The sequence below is a fragment of the Acinonyx jubatus genome, chromosome B2 (assembly GCF_027475565.1).
Source record: "Acinonyx jubatus isolate Ajub_Pintada_27869175 chromosome B2, VMU_Ajub_asm_v1.0, whole genome shotgun sequence".
Taxonomy (NCBI): domain Eukaryota; kingdom Metazoa; phylum Chordata; class Mammalia; order Carnivora; family Felidae; genus Acinonyx; species Acinonyx jubatus.
The window spans coordinates 7,672,138-7,692,293 of NC_069385.1; the positions used below are offsets into that span (position 1 = coordinate 7,672,138).

Genomic DNA, 20,156 nt, shown 5'->3' on the forward strand with positions numbered 1-20,156 from the left:
AGAGGGACTGAAAATGTCCAAACATCAGTGAGCCAGGTCTCCAAGGGCCAGCTCCTGGAGCTAAGGACAGAATCATGATCTCGGGATGAGGAGCGTTTATTTTTAAAGAAGTACCTTTGTCTGATCTACATATGATGGAAACAAGTCCACTGCTTTAGCAGATAAAAAGAGTCAAAGACAGTACATGTAATAAAGATGCTAACTTTTATGAAAAAATTTAATTTGGGGAAACAGAAAAAAAAATATTTGTCATCTAACTACGGACAAGTTATTTCTCTACACACGGAAAAATTCACTTGGCTCACTCTCCAAATAAAAGTAAAAGACTAAATCCCTGTAATACTTCTCCAGAAGCTGAAGATCTCTTGTTTTCAAATCTGCATCTATCCCCAAACAGAAAGTCATCTTAGTCTATAACCTCACACACACAATAGACACTACTGGTTTCAAAGTATTTCCAAATTATTTAATTACTCTAACAGCAAACATAAAAAATGCATGGAAGCAAAGAGGAATACTGTCATAAACAATGTATTAAAATAAGATAAAACACGGTGCACTTCATCACTCTTTATTCATTACGCCACACAGAAAGTGAGGTAGAAAAACTGCCATGTGGAGCTGACAGCCACTTTCTTAGGATTACTTAAGCCCATCGAGATGGTACTCACACTCACTGAAAATGTTAATAGTTTACATTCCATCCAAGTAACTTAGTAACTTAATACATGTCAGTACAAAGTCCAAATATATTTGAAGGAATTTTTTAAAAGTCTAGCACTCAATAAGTAAAATTCATGTCTGCCATCCTGTCAAAAATTACCAAAGAAAAGGAAAATATGGCCCAAACCAGGAAAAAAAAATCAGTAAGCAGGCCAGAAATTTTGCTCAAACAGAACCTGTAAAGATGAAAACTATATCTGAAATGAAAAACACTCTGGATGGGATTTAAAAGCAGATGAGACACAGCAGAGGAAAAGAACCATGAACTTGAAGATACAGCAATAGAAATGATCCAAAATGAATCAGAAAAAGGTTAAGGAAAACAAAGAAAAAGAACAGAGCATCAGTTATCTGTGGGGCAGTAACAAGCAGTGTAACGTGTGTTATTAGAATCCAAAACAGAAAAAGGGAAGCACAGAAAAAATCTTTTAAGAATTAAGGGCTGAAAATGTTCTAAATTGGAAGGAAACTGTAGTTCACAGATCCAAGGAGCTCCACAAACTCCAAGCAGAACAACTTGAAGAAAACTATCAGTTTTGACTATGCACATCATAATCAAATTGCTGGAAACCAATGATGAAGAGAAAAATCTTAAAAGGAGACAGAGAAAAACAACTCGGCTTGGGAGTCTAAGCTAAGAAGCAATATACAATAGAGGGGTGGGAAGGGAAACCAAGCTAAAAGTTTCTTTTCTTTCTGTAAAAAGAAAAATTTATGCACAAAATCTAGGAATATAAACACTAGTGGTAAGTTCAAAAGAACGTGCATCATTTCAATTAAGTAACCCAAACCATCCAAAACCTCATTTTGTATTAGCTCATGTGAGATGAGCTAATGTGGTCAGTTGACTGGTTCAGAATGTTGCCATGGATACCAATTATTTTGGATGAGGAAAGTAATACAAGGTTTACATCAATTGCCCTGAAACACTGGCCTGATATGTGCTGAAAAACACACAAATGTGAAATTTCTTTCTAGTGCTAAATTTCTGACAGTCATATAAAACAGTGTCTCACTCTTTTCACATCAAACTTTGCTAAAGTACTATTCACTTGACATAGAATCTGGTCTAACAAAAGTGTGCCCTGAACTCAACCCAAGGGGTTTTGCTGTCATTTCAATGGAAAATGTGTGGAAGACAAGACAAAAATTCAAGTAACTAGGGGTTAAATAGTTCTGCTGTGACACAGTTGGTGAACCACATGGTGCCCGAAATAGCTCATCTATATAAAATAATGAAGTTGGATTAGACGAGTTCAAAAACATCTGTGGTTTTGCAAAAGCCCAAACACACCAAACACACACACACACACACACACACACACACACACACACACACACACACAAACACACACACACACCCTTCTTTAGAAGTTCTTTAGCAAAGTCCCTAGAAATCAATTTTAGGGACACCTGGGTGGCTCAGTCAGTTAAGCTTCCAACTTTGGCTTGGGTCCTGATCTCACGGTTTGTGTGTTGGAGCCCCACGTCAGGCTCTGTGCTGACAGCTCAGAGACTGGAGCCTGCTTCAGATTCTGTGTCTCCCTCTCTCTCTGCCCCTCCCCTGCTCACACTCTGTCTCTCTCCCCCCAGAATAAATAAACATTAAAAGAAATATATTGAACTTTTTCATTGACTCAGAGTATAGGGTCTTTACAAACCTACTGAGTCTTGGTTTTCAAGACAGACATTCAAACTTAATTTTTTTTGAACTAAATTCATTTTTTTTTTTTTAACAAAAGCAGATTAAAAAAAAAAAAAAAGATTTCCCGTGAAAAGAACTATCCCTCCCAACCAGTCTCAAAGCTCTGGGAAGGCAGGGACCCATCTATTACTGTTTTACCACAGTTTCTCCAATGTCTAGGACAGTACCTGGTGCAGATTATGTGCCCAATAACTACCTACTGAATAAATGAACTTGTGAGGCAAAAATAATGTTCTCTTTTGATACTTCAGACTTAATCATCATCTAAAGTCTATTAAAATACAATCCCATTTAATTATTTGAAGAATGTAATTTTTTTTAAAGGCTGCAAGAATTAAATGATTGTTGATTTCTGTGGATGATGTTATTGGGATACTGTAACCCTAGGTGCCAAGGTAACTACCTCCCGTACAGAACAATGGCAATGGTGGTTAACGGAGGGAATCGTGGTTTTGGAATCAGATTAACATGGGTTGAAATCCTTATGTCCCCACTCTTAAGAATACAAGCTTTAATCGAATTACTTTAAATTTGCTTACACTTTCATTTATTAGAAGCCTTCTTATCAAATGCCACTGAGACTTGTGGCTAGCCAGTTAATTTTAAAAACACATATCAGGGGTGCCTGGGTGGCTCGGTCAGTTAAGTGTCCAACTTCAGCTCAGGTCATGATCTCACAGCTCGTGGGTTCAAGCCCCACATCGGGCTCTGTGCTGCCAGCTCGGAGCCTGCAGCCTGCTTCGGATTCTGTGTCTCCCTCTCTCTCTGCCCCTTTCCCACTCGTGCTCTGTCTCTCTCTCTCTCTCTCAAAAATAAATATTAAAAAAAATTTTTTAAATACATATCAAGAGCATTAAGAATGAAACACGCAAACTCGAAAACCCGAAACATCTGTGGTGGCTGTGACTTTGGTGGCCTTCCACAAACCTGGCCTCCCAGTATTCACACCCTTCTATAATCACCTCCTCTTGAATCCAGTATGACCTTGTAACCTGCTTTAACTAAAGAGATGCAGTGAAAGTGACACAGGGCCAGTTACACCCTTGTCCTTCAGGGGAGGCTGGCCACAGGTAAGAAGGCCAGCAGCCCTGAGACTTCCGCAGTCTTCAAAGCCCCACCTAGGCAGGTGGACAGGCTGCAGGAAGAGCCTAGCTAGTCAAAGTCTTGTGAGCTTCCAGCTGACAGCCAGCACCAACTTGCTAGCTTGTGAGTGAGGCTATTTTGGACCTTCCAGCTGTCCACTGAACCCAAGCCAAGACCATGAGAAGCAGAAGACCCACTCAGTACCGTAACAGATAAGAAATGGTTTTCATTTTAAGCCATTAAGCTTTGATATGGCTTGTTAAATTATAAGAGATAACAGACACACATATAAAACTTAAACATCTACTTTCACTTTAAGCCCATGAATGAGATTAAACCTATCACCACTCTGATGAGGGCCACAGCCTTGCCTTTTAGTGTGGGTCCCTGAGAGAAGTCATGAGTCACACATACCACGACCAAGTGCGGTGTCTGCAATCCACACTCTGGTTCTTTAAAATAGAACAAGAATCTAAAGACTTTCGTGGAGCAACTTTTCCAGATTTTCATGATTTTTCTTCCTAAATGTTAACAGTCCTCTCCTTTACCTATTTGATGGCAATTTTCTTTTTGTGACCTATCTTGAGACTTTCCAAAGTATTCCATCTAGAGAGAAACTACAATTCTCTTTTGCATTCACAGTTCACATGTTTGTATAAAAGCGTACTAACAACAACAACAAAAAAAAAGCGTACTAAATTATGCAATAACAATTAAAACATACAACAGACCTAAACAGATTTAGGAACAAACAAGGAACTCTTGATAAGCATATGTTTCAACTGGTGGAAACAGAAAGTCACGGCCATTCTAGAGTGTAACCTGTCAGTCATTCATAATGCTGCAAGCATCAGTAGATATGTTTCATAGAAGAAGTGGAGAAGGTCAGGTCTTGGAAAGGGTTAGGTCACGTATGGATAAGGCTTACCTGACTTAGATCTTCTAGCAAAAGTCTTTTATTTAACTCACAGATTTACACAAAGTATACTTTATCAGTCCTAAACTAACTAGAACAAAAAGAACACCTAAAGATAAAAAAATAAATATACACTCCATATGGATAAGTTCTGCTCATCATTAGAAATAAAAACAATTATAACCTGTTGAAAAAAGATTTTCAGGGGTGCCTTGGTGGCTCAGTCAGTTGAGCGTCTGACTCTTGATTTCAGTTCAGGTCATGATCTCACAGTTGTGATACTGAGCCTCACATCTGGGCTCCATGCTGGGCGTGCAGCCTGCTTGGGATTCTCTCTCTCCGGCTTCTTCTGCCCTCCCCCTCTCCCCACCACTCTCAAAAAAAAAAAAAAAAGTATTTTCAGATGAAGTCTTTCAAAAAACAAAGTCTTATAAACAAATATAACAAACTGCTTTAAAGACTTATCTTTCATTTCTGGTTAACTAAGACTACTGGTAAGACTACTCCAAAAAAGAACTAGAACCAAAAGAAGAGAGAGAGAGAGAAAAAAAGATAAAGAAAGAGAAGCTTTAGGTATCTAAATACATATAAGTCATGCTACAGATGAAAAGACAAATGTGATTATTCTCGTTTTTTCTGCAATTTTGCTGCAAGAACTGAGGATAAAAAGAAGAGGGCAAAGAATAAGACATTTTCAGGTGTGCTTTCTTATTTTTACCAGTTCTAACAGCTCCAAAAACGTATGAGCATATCTATCATCTACATCTTTTTCCAAAGCTCTGCAAATCAACACTAGATCGTATGAATATAGATTCGCAAGGAGACAATCAAAATGGAACAAAAACCCTTCTGAGATGCACCGATTTGGGGCCTTCCAGCTGAGTTGTTCAACATGAACAGGAGAAGGATGCCGGCAGCACAGGTGAGAGGATGTCTTTTCAATACAAGACGTGAAAATAAACACAGATCAGTCTTGTTGTGAACGCATCTGATGATGAAATGCCCATGGAAAAGAATTTAAAGAAAGCAACATAAAAGTGCTAATTCATTCAAAAGCAGAATTGCAGGGGTGCCTGGGTAGCTCAGTCAGTTTAGCACCCGACTCTTGGTTTCAGCTCCGATCATGATCTCGCGGTTTGCAGGTTCAAGCCCCACGTCAGACTCGGCGCTGACAGCGTGGAGCCTGCTTAGGACTCTCTCTCTCTCTCTCTCTCTCTCTCCCTCTCTCTCTGCCACATCCCTGCTCATGCTCTCGCTCGCTCAAACTAAATAAACCTAAATAAATAAATAAATAAATAGAACTGCAGGGCTGAAGCAGCTTAAGTGGGAAGATGAAAAACTGGATCAATGCTGGAAGGAAGAGCAAACAAAGGGTCTTCTATGCCAAGTGTGCACAAAACATTAAAGAGAAACAAGAAAAATGCTTAAAATTTTAAAGGGAGCAAAAAAAAATTTTTTTAAGGTAGCAATAAGAATTATGATGTCCCTCTACCTACTCTAACAAATGAGAACATTTTTTAAATTCCCTTATTTTAATTTTAATTTATTTGTGGAAAAAAAACACATTTTCTATCATGAATTACTCCCTGTCATTCTTAGAAATCAAGTAACTGAGGAGGCTCTTTCTGTAGGAAACACATGAGCTGTCTGAATCGCCTTAGCTCAAGTTACCTTTCTAATTCAGATTTTTAAAATAGTTTTAACTATAAATATGCTCTGTGACACACACACACACGCACACACACACACTCAAAAGATGAACCCTAACTCTTGGGGGTAGATAGATCTAGGAAATATGAGTATATTAAATATATTCTCCCAGGGTTTTTAGCGACGTAAACTGCAAAGAAAAGTGAGGAAAGCAATTAGGACAATTTGGACATAACATTCCTCACCTCTGCTTTGACATCAGCTCAGAAAAGCTCATTTATCTAGGGACCAGATCTTGGGTTTCCAGCACCATGCTCCAATAGAAGAACCAGAAGAAATGGCTGAGTTCAGGACTGGGGCAAAGAAGATGTAATACAAGCCTGGAGCACTGTGTAGTGCCAGCAAGGGAGGAAGTGCTCAAAAAACAAACAAACAAACAAACAAACAAACAACCTATGGGAGTATTTTAGAAGGACACAGAAACAGAGCTCCCATTGGCCAAAACTGGAAAATTCTGAGCAACAAAATACAGATATATAGAATTATACTCAGGAATTATATCCAATTACAACCATGAATCCATATTGATATAATTACTAAATAAATACATGGGAGAAGAGAGAAATCACCTGTACAGACAAAAATCCAAAGAATTGAAGTCTACACTCCCCTCCCAAGGACGGGGAGGTTAACTCCCCACCACTTAGGTAGAATAACGTGTCAACGCTGGCTCACTAGCTGTGACAAATGTAGACAGCAGAAATACTGAAATTCTTTACACTATCTTTGCAATTGTCTCTAAATCTAAACTATTTTATAATAACCAATTTATTTTACACTTGATTATCTTAATGATGCTGTATGAGACAGTTCCTCGATGATGCTGAATAAATTTGGTGTTACTGTACCAGGTACAAAAGACTAAGAACCAGGACTAAATGGAAAATGTAGTATTATGAAATCAAGCAATTCTTTGTCAACAGAACTGATGATTGTGGTTGTAAAAAAATTTCAAACGATAAGGAAAGAAATGCCCTTTAAAACAGTGACTTCCAAAATTGGGATATGCATCAGATTTCTATTTATGTTTTTAATCAGCTGTATAATTCGTTACACAGTAATGAATGATTTCCATTCTAACAGTATAATTGCCTCCATTAGGTACTGAATTCTGACCATCTGCCAGGCACTATGCTAACCACCATATGTAATTTCACCTAATCCTTGCCAGAGCTTATGGAGCCATTGTAGAAAGGCTTCTTTGCCCAGAAGGCCACTTCTCATTGATTATGAGAAGCGCTCGTCATCAAATACCCATTACATACTAGGTAGTCAGTTAGGCACTCTATAAATGTTATCTTATTTCGCCTTCCCGACGACCCCCGCAGGTACTACTGCGATCCCTGAGCTGCAAAGGTAACTTGTGTGATCAGCTGGAAAGGACCTGAGCCAGAACTGGAGTCCTGGCCCAACCCCATGGCCCAGGGCCCCTGCACCCCCAGCCTGGTTGCTGGGACGTCTGCCCTCTCCCGGTGGCAGACACGGAGGAATACTCCCCCTGTGGAAGGAGGCCCTACGGGCTGGAGAAAGAACGTGGGAACAGTTCGGAGATGTAGTACTCAGCCGAGCTGCAGGACTCGTATCTTTGCTGATGCCTTTTAACCACTCCACGTCGAAATTTCCTCACCTATAAAGGCGTTAGCCTGGCTAAGATACTGAGTCTCAATTCGGCTGGGGACCACAGTGTGACTACAATTTAAGTGAAAAAACAAAACGAAACAGAATAGTGAGGGCTTTGCTTGCCCTACTTCTTTCTGCGTATAAAAGAAAAGGTCTAAGTCAAATCCTCTCCCCTTCAGGTAGCTGCTTACCTTCCCTACCAAGTCCAAGAATTACACCCTGTCTTCCCTTAATTTACTGTCCTCTAATAGAGCACTCCTCAGATCAGGCTAGTGTTTCCACTCGTTTTGTGTAAATCTGCGTGTGTTTATACCTAAAACAGAGCCTGAAACTAGAAGGACAGAAAAGCAAGCCTTTTAAATCAGAGAACGATAATTTGAAATTAACAATTAACTTTTTTTTCATCGAGAACAGGATTTTGTGTAAGAGAGGAGACAGAGGGCGATATAAAAATGTTAAGGTGTATTATCTTATTCACTTCCGTTTTTTTGTTTCTTGGGTCTTTGTTGTAGTGACTGGTTTACTTAGAGCTGAAAACACACATTAACTGTCCCATGCTTCCCTGTGTGTGTAGCTGCGTCAGCGACACTATGAGCTCCTCCAGGACGTTAACTGTGCCATTCGTTCAATAGCGGCCCTACCGGACAAGCGTTGTGCTAAGAGTTGAGGAAGAACACACGACTCAACGAGAGCGTCACCATTCCTGCCCTCCTGCAGCTTCCAATCTACAGAAAGAACTAGATACTTAGCATGTAAGTGCGCACACACCAGTGTTTTCAGTGCGGTCCCCCACTACGCTGTGAACGACTGCTGGCGGACGGGGTCCAGCCCCGAGAACTGGGACAATTCCCAGCGACGATAAAGCAGACTTCTTTACGAAGCAACATTTCAACCGAGATTTGAAAGCTCCGAAGGCCCCGACTGGACGAAGGAGAGGAGGCGCAGCTGAGACAGAGGAGCACGGGGCTCAGGAGGAACCGAAAGGCCGTGACGACCAGGCGCAGAGCGGGCAGAGTGAACGAGAGCCCCCGCAGGCGCAGGTGGCCGTCGGATTATGTCCTTCGTCCTAACAGGAACATGTAGCCGCGCGGGCGCTAAAGCGAGGAGGACATGCGCGAACCCACCTCCCTAAGCATCTCCCGCCCCACTGTGCTCTACTAGACAGACGTACAGATACGCACCATTTTCTGGCACTACGTCGACTTTCTCACACACAAGGCTTCTCAACTATTCCATCACAAAGTCAACCTAAAGGGTTATTCTGTCTATGCTATTTCAACAAGCAAGACCGTTCCCCGGCTGGGAGCCCAAAGAGGAAAGAGAACTGCTCACCTGAGAGGAACGATGCCTTTAGGGATCGTGAAATCCTTAGAAATGGCCCCTTAACAACCAAGAAGTAAAACACTACCCAACACCAAAGACGTAATTAAAGATATATACACGTACACAAAGTTGTCTCGTGAAAAATATAATTTTCTTCTAATTAAAAACTATGTAAACTAGGAAAAAACGTAAATGGGTCTAAAACAATTTTAGAAGAAAAAAATAAAAGCTCCCATTTTTAATTATATAGCTTTCTTCACTCAAGAGAACATAATTGGTAACTGTGGTTGAATACATAAGGCCAACGTGAAATTTACTGGAAATGTAGAGCCTAGAAGTCTTGTTTGTGCCAAAAATAAACACCACCTACGGTTTCAGAAAAGAATGTCTCACAGTATACACTTAAATGCAACATGTACAAAAAATATAGGGAACGCAAAAAGAGTTAACGTATCAAAACTGTATTTCTGTTTAATTTTTTTTTCTAACGTTTATTATTAAGAGGCAGAGAGAAACAGACCATGAGCATGGGAGGGCCAGAGAGAGGGGGAGACACAGAATCCAAAGCAGGCTCCAGGCACTGAGCTGTCAGCAAAGAGCCCAACGCAGGGCTCACACTCACAAACTACAAGATCATGACCTGAGCCGAAGTTGGACACTTAACTGACTGAGCTACCCAGGTGCCCCTTTTTAATTTTTATTTGAGAGAGACACAGAGAGAGAGAGTGAGCACTTGCTAGCAGGGCAGAAGGGCAGAGGGAAAGAGAAACATTCCTAAGCAGGCTCCACACTCAGCACAGAGCCCAATGTAGGGCTCAATCCCACACTGAGGTCAGGGATTATGACCTGGGCCGAAATCAAGAGCTGGATGCTTAACCAGTTGTGTCGCTCAGGCACCCCAAAACTATATTACCTTATAGCTCAATCATCAGACCACGAATTCCCTGAAACTGAATGCAAATTTTTATTACGTGCATTTTTCAGAGTCAAGAGTCTACGGTTTTGATCAGATTCTCAAATACAATCTATGACCGAAAAAAGGTAAAGAAGCAATGACCTAGAGAATATTTACCACGCAATTAGCAGAGTTCTCTTTTCAAAATACCTCATCCTGACATGTACTAGACACTCAGAGAATGAGGTTTCAGAGGCATAACTAATTCAAAATCAATACTCAAGCTACAAGGGCACAGCCACACTAGCCAAGAACGGAGGAAAACCCCCTCCCAACCACAAATACTGGCTTCACACAAAACTGACTTAAAACTCACCTAATGGTCATGAAGTAAACCAAATAAGAAAATCATTTTCAATCTTTGGTGACACGCTGTTGCTTTAGGTTTAGGATGACATGAACCTCCACACTCCCTGCAAAAGTGGTTAATTAAAATAACATTTAATTTTGTAACACAGTTAATTTAAGAATAAGTAAATCCTAGAGAAGAACTAGAGAACTACAGAAGAACAAGAGATTTAAGCAGTGATTTTTCCAGTGATGGTTGCCTTTGTGTTTATCCTTCCTGGGCCTCATCAAATTTTTTAAATCTATGGGTTTATAGTGCTCATCAAATTTGAAACATTTACAGTCATTATTTCTTAATCTTTTCCCTGTTTCCCCCTTTCTTTCCTCTTTTAGGAACTTCAATTACACAATGCTGACTGCTTGATACGTCCTCATGTGTCACTGTTGTTCTCTACATTTTTTCTGGTCTTTGTTCTCTCTGTACTACATCTTACAACACTGACATTGCTAGGCCCACAAGTTCAGTAATTTTTTTTCTATAGGGTCTGTTCTGTTGAAAATCCCATCTGGTGTATTTGTAATTTCAGATACTCTATTTTTCATCTCTTGAAGTTCCATGTGGTCTTTTTTATCTATTTATTTTTCTCCAATGTTCGTTCATGTTTTCCTTTAAACAGCTGAATTGCAACCACATTAACAATTCCTTCTTCTACTTCTATCATTTTTGAAATTTCTGGGATTGTTTCTATTGATTGTTTCTCTAGGTCAAGGGTCATCTTTTCGGGCTTATTGACATGTCTAGTAATTTTTGGTCACATGTTAGACATTATAATTTTATGCAACTGACTATCTGAATTTTGTTATCTTCCTTTAGAGACCATTTGGCATTTTCTTTTTTTTTTCACAAGCTGTTATTTCTAATTCCACTTTATCCTGTCAAGGTTTGTTTTCAAGCTTGGGTAGGCTAATTCCAGACATGCTTTTACTCTAGGATTCTACTACTAAGATGTGAATCTTCCATATCTTTATTGCATGTCCCAGTGACCAACAAACAAGAACTTTTCACTTTGACCACTGGAAATTCAAATACCTCCAAGTCCCATGTGAACTCTGGGCACCTTTTGGCTCACAGTTCTCCAGTGGCTCTTTGCTTAACCTTGTAGAGTTTCTACTCTACACAAGTGCATCTTGTATTCAAACACTCAAAGAAGTCTTTGGTAGATTTCTGGAGTTCTTTTTCTATATCATTCCTTTCTCTACAGAACTCTGCCCTCAACTTCCAACCACTTCAGTCTCCCTGAACTCCAATCTGCCTCCTCAATTCAAGAAGACTACTCTGCTTTGCTGCGGATATTCCTGCCTGCACCACAGTCTAGAACGGTTTGCGGGCAGAAAACCAGGGTAATTACAGGGCTCTCTTCATTTGTTTCCCTTGTCTCAGGGAGGACAATCCCGTATAGTCCATTATCCAGTGTCTGAAAACAGTTGTTCTGTATTTACATTTATCCAAAGTATGATAGGAATGGTTTATTATATACCACTAAAAGGCAGTATATGTATAAATTTTTATTTTAAAAATTGCTCTGTGGACTATTTAGTGTTAAAACAAAATGGTACTCTATCTACTCTGTTTTACATATAAGGAAAAGCCATACTTAACTTTCAAAGTGACTAATTTCACAACATAGCTAACTATTTTATGATAGGATCATACAGCAGTTACTTTAGGAAACGAAGAAGAGGGAAAATTTTGTTTAAAAACAAAGAAATTAATATAAGAAGGGAAACATTTCATTTTATTGGTTAAAATATTTACAAATAGTCAAATCCAACCCATTTATTTTGTAGCAATTAAAACACTTTGTTTGTGTCCCAGTTTCTATAATTTACATAAGATCAGAAAGACTCTTTGTAAACCTAATTGTAGAAGGGAAGATAAAAGATCTAAAACAAGATTTAGCACACAAAACTGATATCACTTAAATATACGAATATTTTAAAAATGACATACTTTTCAACTATAGATGGCACCAGAACACCAAACAAATACATAGCATTTTTGGCAGTTTCTCATGTCTGCTTGTCAGAAAAACTATAAGTAGTTCTATTACTCTAATTTCTACTGCTGAAGGGAAAAAAATCATTAACAGAAAAAAAATGCCCCTAAATTTTTCTGACTTAGCTACAATCATCCAAACAAAATTTCTAATATATTAAGACAAGACGCCACTCGATTTCTTTTTTTTATAATTTTTTTTAACATTTATTTATTTTTGAGAGAGAGAAAGAGACAGAGTGTGAGCAGGGTAGGGGCAGAGAGAGGGAGACACAGAATCTGAAGCAGGTTCCAGGCTCTGAGCTGTCAGCACAGAGCCCAATGCAGGGCTCGAACCCACGAACCATGAGACCACAACCTGAGCTGAAGTTGGACGCTTAACCGACTGAGCCACCCAGGCACCCCAAGAAGCCACTCAATTTCTGAAAATTTATACTTAAATAAACAAGTATATCCCTCTTCTACAAGAATAACTTTAACTATACTGAGTCTCAATACTTCCTTACAGCTTGATATTGTGTTGGTTAATCACTACTACTTTTGTTGATGTTTTTTTCATCTATGATTCTTTCCTCAGTGCCTACAGGACCTTTAATATAAAGCAACATACTTCCATGATATATTGCATTACTAGAAACTTTTATTAACAGAGATAGAAATAATAAGGAACTGAGGTATCTTACAAAATATACTGAAAAAGTGTTGGCTACAGCTGGAAAATTCTTTTTAAAGAATCAATTTACCGCTTAAATTGAAGCTGAATTAGTTACTTTAAAGCATCCTTGCAATAAATACTTACAAATAGTTACTATATCCTAAACATTATTCTAGGCACAGGGATACAAGGGGTTAGAAGATAAAGGTAACCGAAACAATCCCATAAAGACTACTGTTGAAGGACTCACCTTCCCGATTTCCTGTTGCAATTACTACAAAAGTAACAATAATTAAGACAGTGTGGTTATGGCATATGATAGGTACATAGATCAATGGAACAGAACTGAGTGTCCAGATATAAACTTAACGGACTTTTGACAAAAGTGCCTAGACCTTCAATGGGGAAAGAAGAGTCTTTTCAGCAAATGGTGCTCGGATAAACAGATAACCACATACAAAAGAACGAAGATGCACCCTTAACTCACACTATATACAAAAATCAATTCAAAATGCATCAAAGATCCAAATGTAAGAGCTAAAATTATAAAACTCTCACCCAAAAACTGGGGTAAATTTGTAGGACCTCAGATTTGGCAATGGATCCTTAGATACGGACTCAAAAGCATGAGCAACAAAGGAAAAAAATAAATTAGACTTCATCAAAATTTAAAATGTTTGTGCATCAAAAGGCACTATCAAGAAAGTGAATAAGATAATCCACAGCACGAGAGAAAATATTTGCTAATCATATATCTGATAAGGGACACATCAAGAATATACAAAGAACTCTTATAACTCAGTAATAAAAAGACAGAGAACCCAATTTAAAAATGGAGATAGGATCTGAATAGACACTTGTCTAAAGAAGATATGTAAATGGCTAACAAGCATCTGAAAAGATGCTCACCACCATTAGGAAAATGTAAATCAAAACCAAAAGATGGCACTGGATACCCAGTAGGATAGTTATAATCAACAAGTTAGATAATTACAAGTGTGGGCCAGGAGGTGAAGAAATCAGAACTCTCCTAAGCTGCTGGTGGGAATGTTAAATGGTACAGTCACACTGGAAAACATACGATGGAACAGTTGCAATCCTAAGTATTTACCCAAGAAAAATGAAAACACGTGTCCACTCAAACACTTGTGTATGAATGTTTATAGCAGCATTATTCATAATGCCAAAAGGTGGAAACAACTCGATGTTAATCAAATGATGAATGGATAAACAAAATATATTAAATCCTTTAAAAGGAATATTATTCAGCCGTATAAAGGAATTAAGACTGATACATGGAATATCATGGATGAAACTTGAAAACATTATGCTATGGGAAAGAAGTCAATCACAAAAGACCACATGTTGTATCCTTCAATTTATATAAAATGTTTAGAACAGTCAAATATCCAGAGACAGAAAGCAGATTAATGGTTACTTAGGGTTGAAGGGCATGGGGATTTGAGGGTGGCAATAGCTAAAGGGTGTAGAGTTTCTTTTTGAGGTGATTAAAATGCTCTAAAATTGAGTGTGGTAGTGGTTACATATACACTCACAGATGTATTAAACCGTGAAAGTATTAAACCAATTGATCTGGACACTTCAGATAGGTGAATTATATGGTATATGAATTATATCTCAATAAAGCTACTTTATTTCTTTTGCTTTTTTTTTCCCCTTGGGGTTGGGGGGAACACCTGGATGTGAATCAGAGACTTCCTGATGCACAGAAAGCTATTTAAAAAACAAAACAAAACAAAACAATAAAAGCAAGATCCCTACTCCTATAGTTCTCTTATGCTCCATGTAAATTACAATTCTGACTACTTTCTGATCAATTAGATGTGCAATGCTTTCGATAGTCCAGAATTCAAATATATATACACTAAGGTTAGTACAAGCTTTTAGCACCTTAATACCAAGAAAGTCTATCTCACCTGTTCATTTCTTAAAGAAACTGTGAACAGTAATAAATTTGGAAAACTGTATGGTACAGATCTCCACATACCAAATTAACTCATTTAATCACTTATTCAAATTCTGAAAGAAAAAATGAAAAAGCACTAGCAAACTAGCAGGATCTGAGAGGAAGGCAATCGAATATTTCTACTAAAACAAGGGAAACTGGGATATTACGACAGGCTCTACATTAACTCTCACTCAAATACCATTTCCAGGAACAAAGCTCTTACCAGGCATGTAACATATAGTACCAGTGATGCAAAAAAGCAGTAGAAATATACGCCTAAAAGAAAGGGCACTCCTGTGTCTTTTTATTAGTTCACTAGTTCTCAGAAAATGAGTGCATACAGAGAATCCAGAGGAAAAGGTGCCAAGAACCAGTGAAATTTACTGAAGTGGTTATCAGTGATAATTCATTGAATTAACTCTTATTCATTCCATCGACAGTTAGGACCTACTATGTGCACAACTTACTGCAAGAAGGTTTCCAATGATGTAAAAATACATAAAGCCCATATTATAAGCTCCTTTACAGCTTGCATGTAGCCTACAGTAATCTTCCAGAAAATATCACAGAAAATGATATTTATGTTATAAATACTTATTTATAGATTATAAATATTTATGTTATGTTATAAATATTTACAAATAAATAAATATTTGTTATTTTTCCAGAAAATGGGTCTAAAATTATTTTCCCTTAATTTCATGTGTTGGACTCTCTAGCTTTAATAAATGGAAGAAAACTAAAAGACTTAACTATGTGGGGGCACCTGGGTGGCTCCATCGGTTAAGCATCAACTTCGGCTCACGTCATGATCTCACAGTTTGTGAGTGTGAGCCTCACGCCGGGCTCTGTGCTGGCAGCCAGGAGTCTGGAGCCTGCTTCGGATTCTGTGACTCCCTCTCTCTCTGCCCCTCCCCGGCTCAGACTCTGTCTCTGTCTCTCTCAAAAATAAATAAAATGTTAAAAAAAAATAAAAATAAATAAACATTAAAAAAATTTTTTTAGGATTTAACTGTGTGAACATTTAAAACGCTAATATATTTTTTAAAAACTAAGCCATATTAAAAGCTAAAATGGAGAAAAAGAACACATTGTCCTGAATTTATAAAAGGCTCACTAAATCTGGCAAGAAAAACCCAAAGACATCAACAGGAAAATAAGCAAAGAATGCAAAAAGATAATTCACAAAACAAATTTAAATAGCAATAAAACATGAAAACAGTTCCACCTACACCAGTAACCAGACACTCGAATTAAAACCAGATAACCCCTTCTGACCTATTAAATTAGTAAAGGCTTCTTATAATACTCAGAGCTACAAAGGGCAAAGTACAGTAAGTACTATTTGTGGCCCACTGTACATCTGTACAATCTTCCCAAAAGCAAATGTTTAACAATAGATATTAAAAATCTTAAAAGTGTTCAAAAGACTCCTTTTGAATCCTACATTCAGAAGTTAATTTTACAAGAGCACCCCGACTGCAGTCCTATCTAAAACAGAAACTGGTAATAACTTAAATAGGTTATGGTATAACCATAAAAAGGAGTATGATGGAGCCAATTAAAAACGATGTTTTAATATTTTTACTGACATGGCAATCGCTCACAATACATTCAGATAACATAACATGCCCACCTCAGCCTAAAGAGACCTCTTCCCATTCCTGCATAATGCATTTGGCAATTAATCATTCTTGTGGTATTCTTGCTAAAACAAGCTATTGTTTAGATCCTTCACCATGTCCTTTCACATTTATGCCTAAGGACATAGCACATAACCACAGACTCTGAAGCATAACAAATACAGATGAGTCCCAGCTCCAGGTATTCTCACCTAATCTGTCTCTTAAAGTCTCATTTTCCTCATCTGAAAAATGCACATCTATTTTACAAGCTTGTTGTCATCGTTACGTAAAACAGCAGGTTACAGCACTCAGATGACGGCACACAAGTAGATGCAGGTGTAAATTTATCACCATTTCTGCACCAGACTATGAGTTATCAAATTTCCATTATTTTATCTCTTCTCCTTAACTAGATTATAAATCCCCTGAAGGCAAGGCACATTTTACATTATGTTTATTATGGAATAAAACTACTATCTGTCTGGGGGAGTGTGGGGATATTCACAAGTGGAGTGCCTTCGGGAAGGACTCCAGTGGAAAAGGCAGGAAGGAGCAGCTGACACCCAGGAAACAATCTAGGAAAGGCGAGAAGCTGAGGAAGAACACAGCGCACTGAGGAACTGGGAAGATGGTCAGTGTGAATGCAGATTCTGAATTCTAAGAGGCAAGGAGTTCAGCGGGTCTATTTGGCCTGGACCGCCAGCGTCAGCCTGAAATCTGGCTGCTACTGAAGGGCAAACGTGTGTGGGGACGCACCGTAAGGTCTCTTCACCAGTGGGATTAACTGAAATTTGTGGCCTCCCTGATTCTAGCTCAACCTGAAGGTGGGGAGATTTCTAACTCACAAAGCTCCCTGGGGCTAATCAAGGCCCGTAGAGGGCCTGGTCATCAGGTCAAGCCATGTCTTCATTTCATCCACCACTAGCCGCCCCATGGTCTGGCCTATCACTGCCTGACACTTAATTCATGAGCTGGGCACAAGGGAGATTAATAAACGGTACAGGATATTTAATAGTTAAAACGGGATGAGGACACAAACTACTACTGACTACCTGTCACTACAGTTAAGGTGGGGTTCTTAAATCTACTGCACAGAGTCAGGCCAGCCAATCTCCCTTTTTAGAAATCATTCCTCAATACGCACATACTCCTTTTGGTTTCCTGTTCAGTAACCTCTGGATATTCAAAGAGCCAAGCAAAACTCTTTTACAAAGTAAAAACTCAGCTCTGAAGTTGAACTTCACGGCAGACGTTTCTGATATTTCCAGAAGAATTTCTCCCCAATTTACTTCCGACATCCTACTTCATCAGATAAGTGAGTGTAATCAAACAACTTCTAAATTATTTATTTTAGTTCAAGACATGATTTCCAAAATTAAGTGTGTGACTGGGGGCAGGGGAAGAGGTGTTGAAAGGCAACCAAACAATAAGAGGTTGCCACCATTTTGCTTTGCCAAGTAAAACATACAGAAAATACATAAAATCTACTGCCACCATCATCTCCAAAAACATACAATTTAGCCTGGAAAATAAGTGTAATTTTATAGAAAAACATCACCACCCTGTCATTTTATCAATTCACTGCAGGCTGATAATTTGAGCACCTGTCTGGGAACCTCTCGCTAAAGGAGTTTATTTGACATATGCTGCCAAAGAAACTTTCCTTAAAAGCATTTTCCTTTATAATTCTTCGTAAGACTTTCCTTGTATAAACCTGTTGGGACAGTGACTGCTCCTGTGAGTCAGGAAGCGTGTTGGTACCCACCTCTCCCCACTCGTTTGTGCCCCCCCCACCCCCGCCAATGCTCTCACCCTTCTCTTTGGGGCTCTCCTCACTTACTCCCCGACAAGCACTCCTGGAATCACACACCCACGAGGTGTCTAAGCAAAGTCACCAGAGTGTCAGAGTTCTCACTCTGACAGCTGCCTTAGGATCCTCCAAGGAGCATCCGCTCCAAACACCCCAAGGAGTAAGAGGCACAAAAAGCATAATCAAAGCCACACCAAAGGACAACCTCATAGCCTTCGATGAACATAACTCAAAAGTTCCAGAGCAGTCAAAGTTGCACAAAATGCTTTGTATCAGACACCCATATGTGGCAAGATAAGTTCTCTTCGAAACTGTCCAAATATTTAAACTGTTAGTGGTTGAGTACTTAACAAGGATTAAAAACAGCGATACAGCAAAGTGATTAATGGTATGATCCTAAGCCTAGACTGAATAGTATCGTCAAGCTTATCTACTCTACCTAAAAGAAAATAAAGGGGTAGGCAATTATACAATTAGATGGGCTAAGGTCTAAGGAGAAAAAAGAAATGTAATAGATCAAAATGACTTTTATTTAAAGCTGCCTATTTGAAAAAACTAATACATATTGGTTTAACCTAAGAAACGTAAAAAAAAAAAAAAAAGCCTACAATAAAGATAACTTCTAATCTAATGTTACTTGAGTCTAGTTATCAAACACTACTTGAGACTGTTTACTATGCAACTACTTTCAGAAATGTTTTCATAACTGGTCACAAACCAAAAAGTACCATCAGGACAGTATTATCCTGTATCAGGATACAGTCTTATGAGGTCCCAATACAACCACATACAAATGTATTCATTCATTTACCAAACATATCCTGGGCATCTCATGTAGTTGACATAGAACTAGACAGTTCAGGGATAAAAAGAATGTCTAAGATGATAGTTACTACCCTCAAGTAGTTCACAGTCAAAAGAACGATATATGAATAATTTTTAAGACACAAAAGGAAGAAACGTAAGTAACCAATTGACATAGTTAAACCTCACAAGTAATCAAAACACTAACAAAGACTTAAAAATAATCACTGTAGGGGTGCCTGGTGGTGGCTCAGTTGATTAAGTGTCAACTTTGGCTCGGGTCACGATCCCACGGTTTTTGAGTTTGGGCCTGCGTCGGGCTCCGTGCTGACAGCTCAGAGCCTGGAGCCTGCTTCAGATTCTGTATCTCTCTCTCTCTCTGTCCCTCTCCCACATGCACTCTGTCTCTCTCAAAAATGAATAAACATTAAAAAAATTTTTTTTAATGATCATTGTAATGGCAAGACAAAGCTCACATGTTCCTAGTGAAAATTAACACAAATTTTATTTTTATTTATTTTGAGAAAAATAAAAAGCAAGCAGGGGAGAGGCAGAGGGAGAGAGGGAGACATTCTGTGCTAACAGCTAACAGTGCACAGCCTGATGCAGGGCTCAAGCCCACAAACTGTGAGATCATGATCTGAGCCAAAATCAAGAGTCGGACGCTTAACTGACCGAGCCACCCAGGCACCCCTGAACACAAGTTTTCTGAAGAGCATTTGGCAATATACATCAAAGATCTTTAAAATTATACAAACCTTAAAAGATGGAAGCAACCCAAGTGTTCACAGACAGATGAATGGACAAACGAAATGTGGTATATACACACAAGGGAATATTATTCAGCCTTAATAAGGTAGTTCTGACATGCTGCGATGACGCTTGAGGACGTTATGCTAAGTGAAATAATCTAG

General features: G+C 38.7%; 1 protein-coding gene across 9 annotated transcripts in view; it reads right to left on the reverse strand.

The window, feature by feature from the left end:
* The window catches only part of MAP3K4 (mitogen-activated protein kinase kinase kinase 4), a 110,612-nt gene that overhangs the window by 75,338 nt on the left and 15,118 nt on the right, over positions 1–20,156 (reverse strand). The window contains exon 1 of one of the 9 annotated variants that reach the window (XM_027056494.2): positions 10,352–18,384. The exons of the other annotated variants lie outside the window; for them this stretch is intronic. Within the exon in view, the coding sequence (XP_026912295.1) occupies positions 10,352–10,362 (11 nt within the window). The 5' untranslated portion in view covers positions 10,363–18,384. Of the gene's footprint in view, positions 1–10,351; positions 18,385–20,156 lie in introns of those variants that run through there. 9 annotated transcript variants of the gene reach the window in all.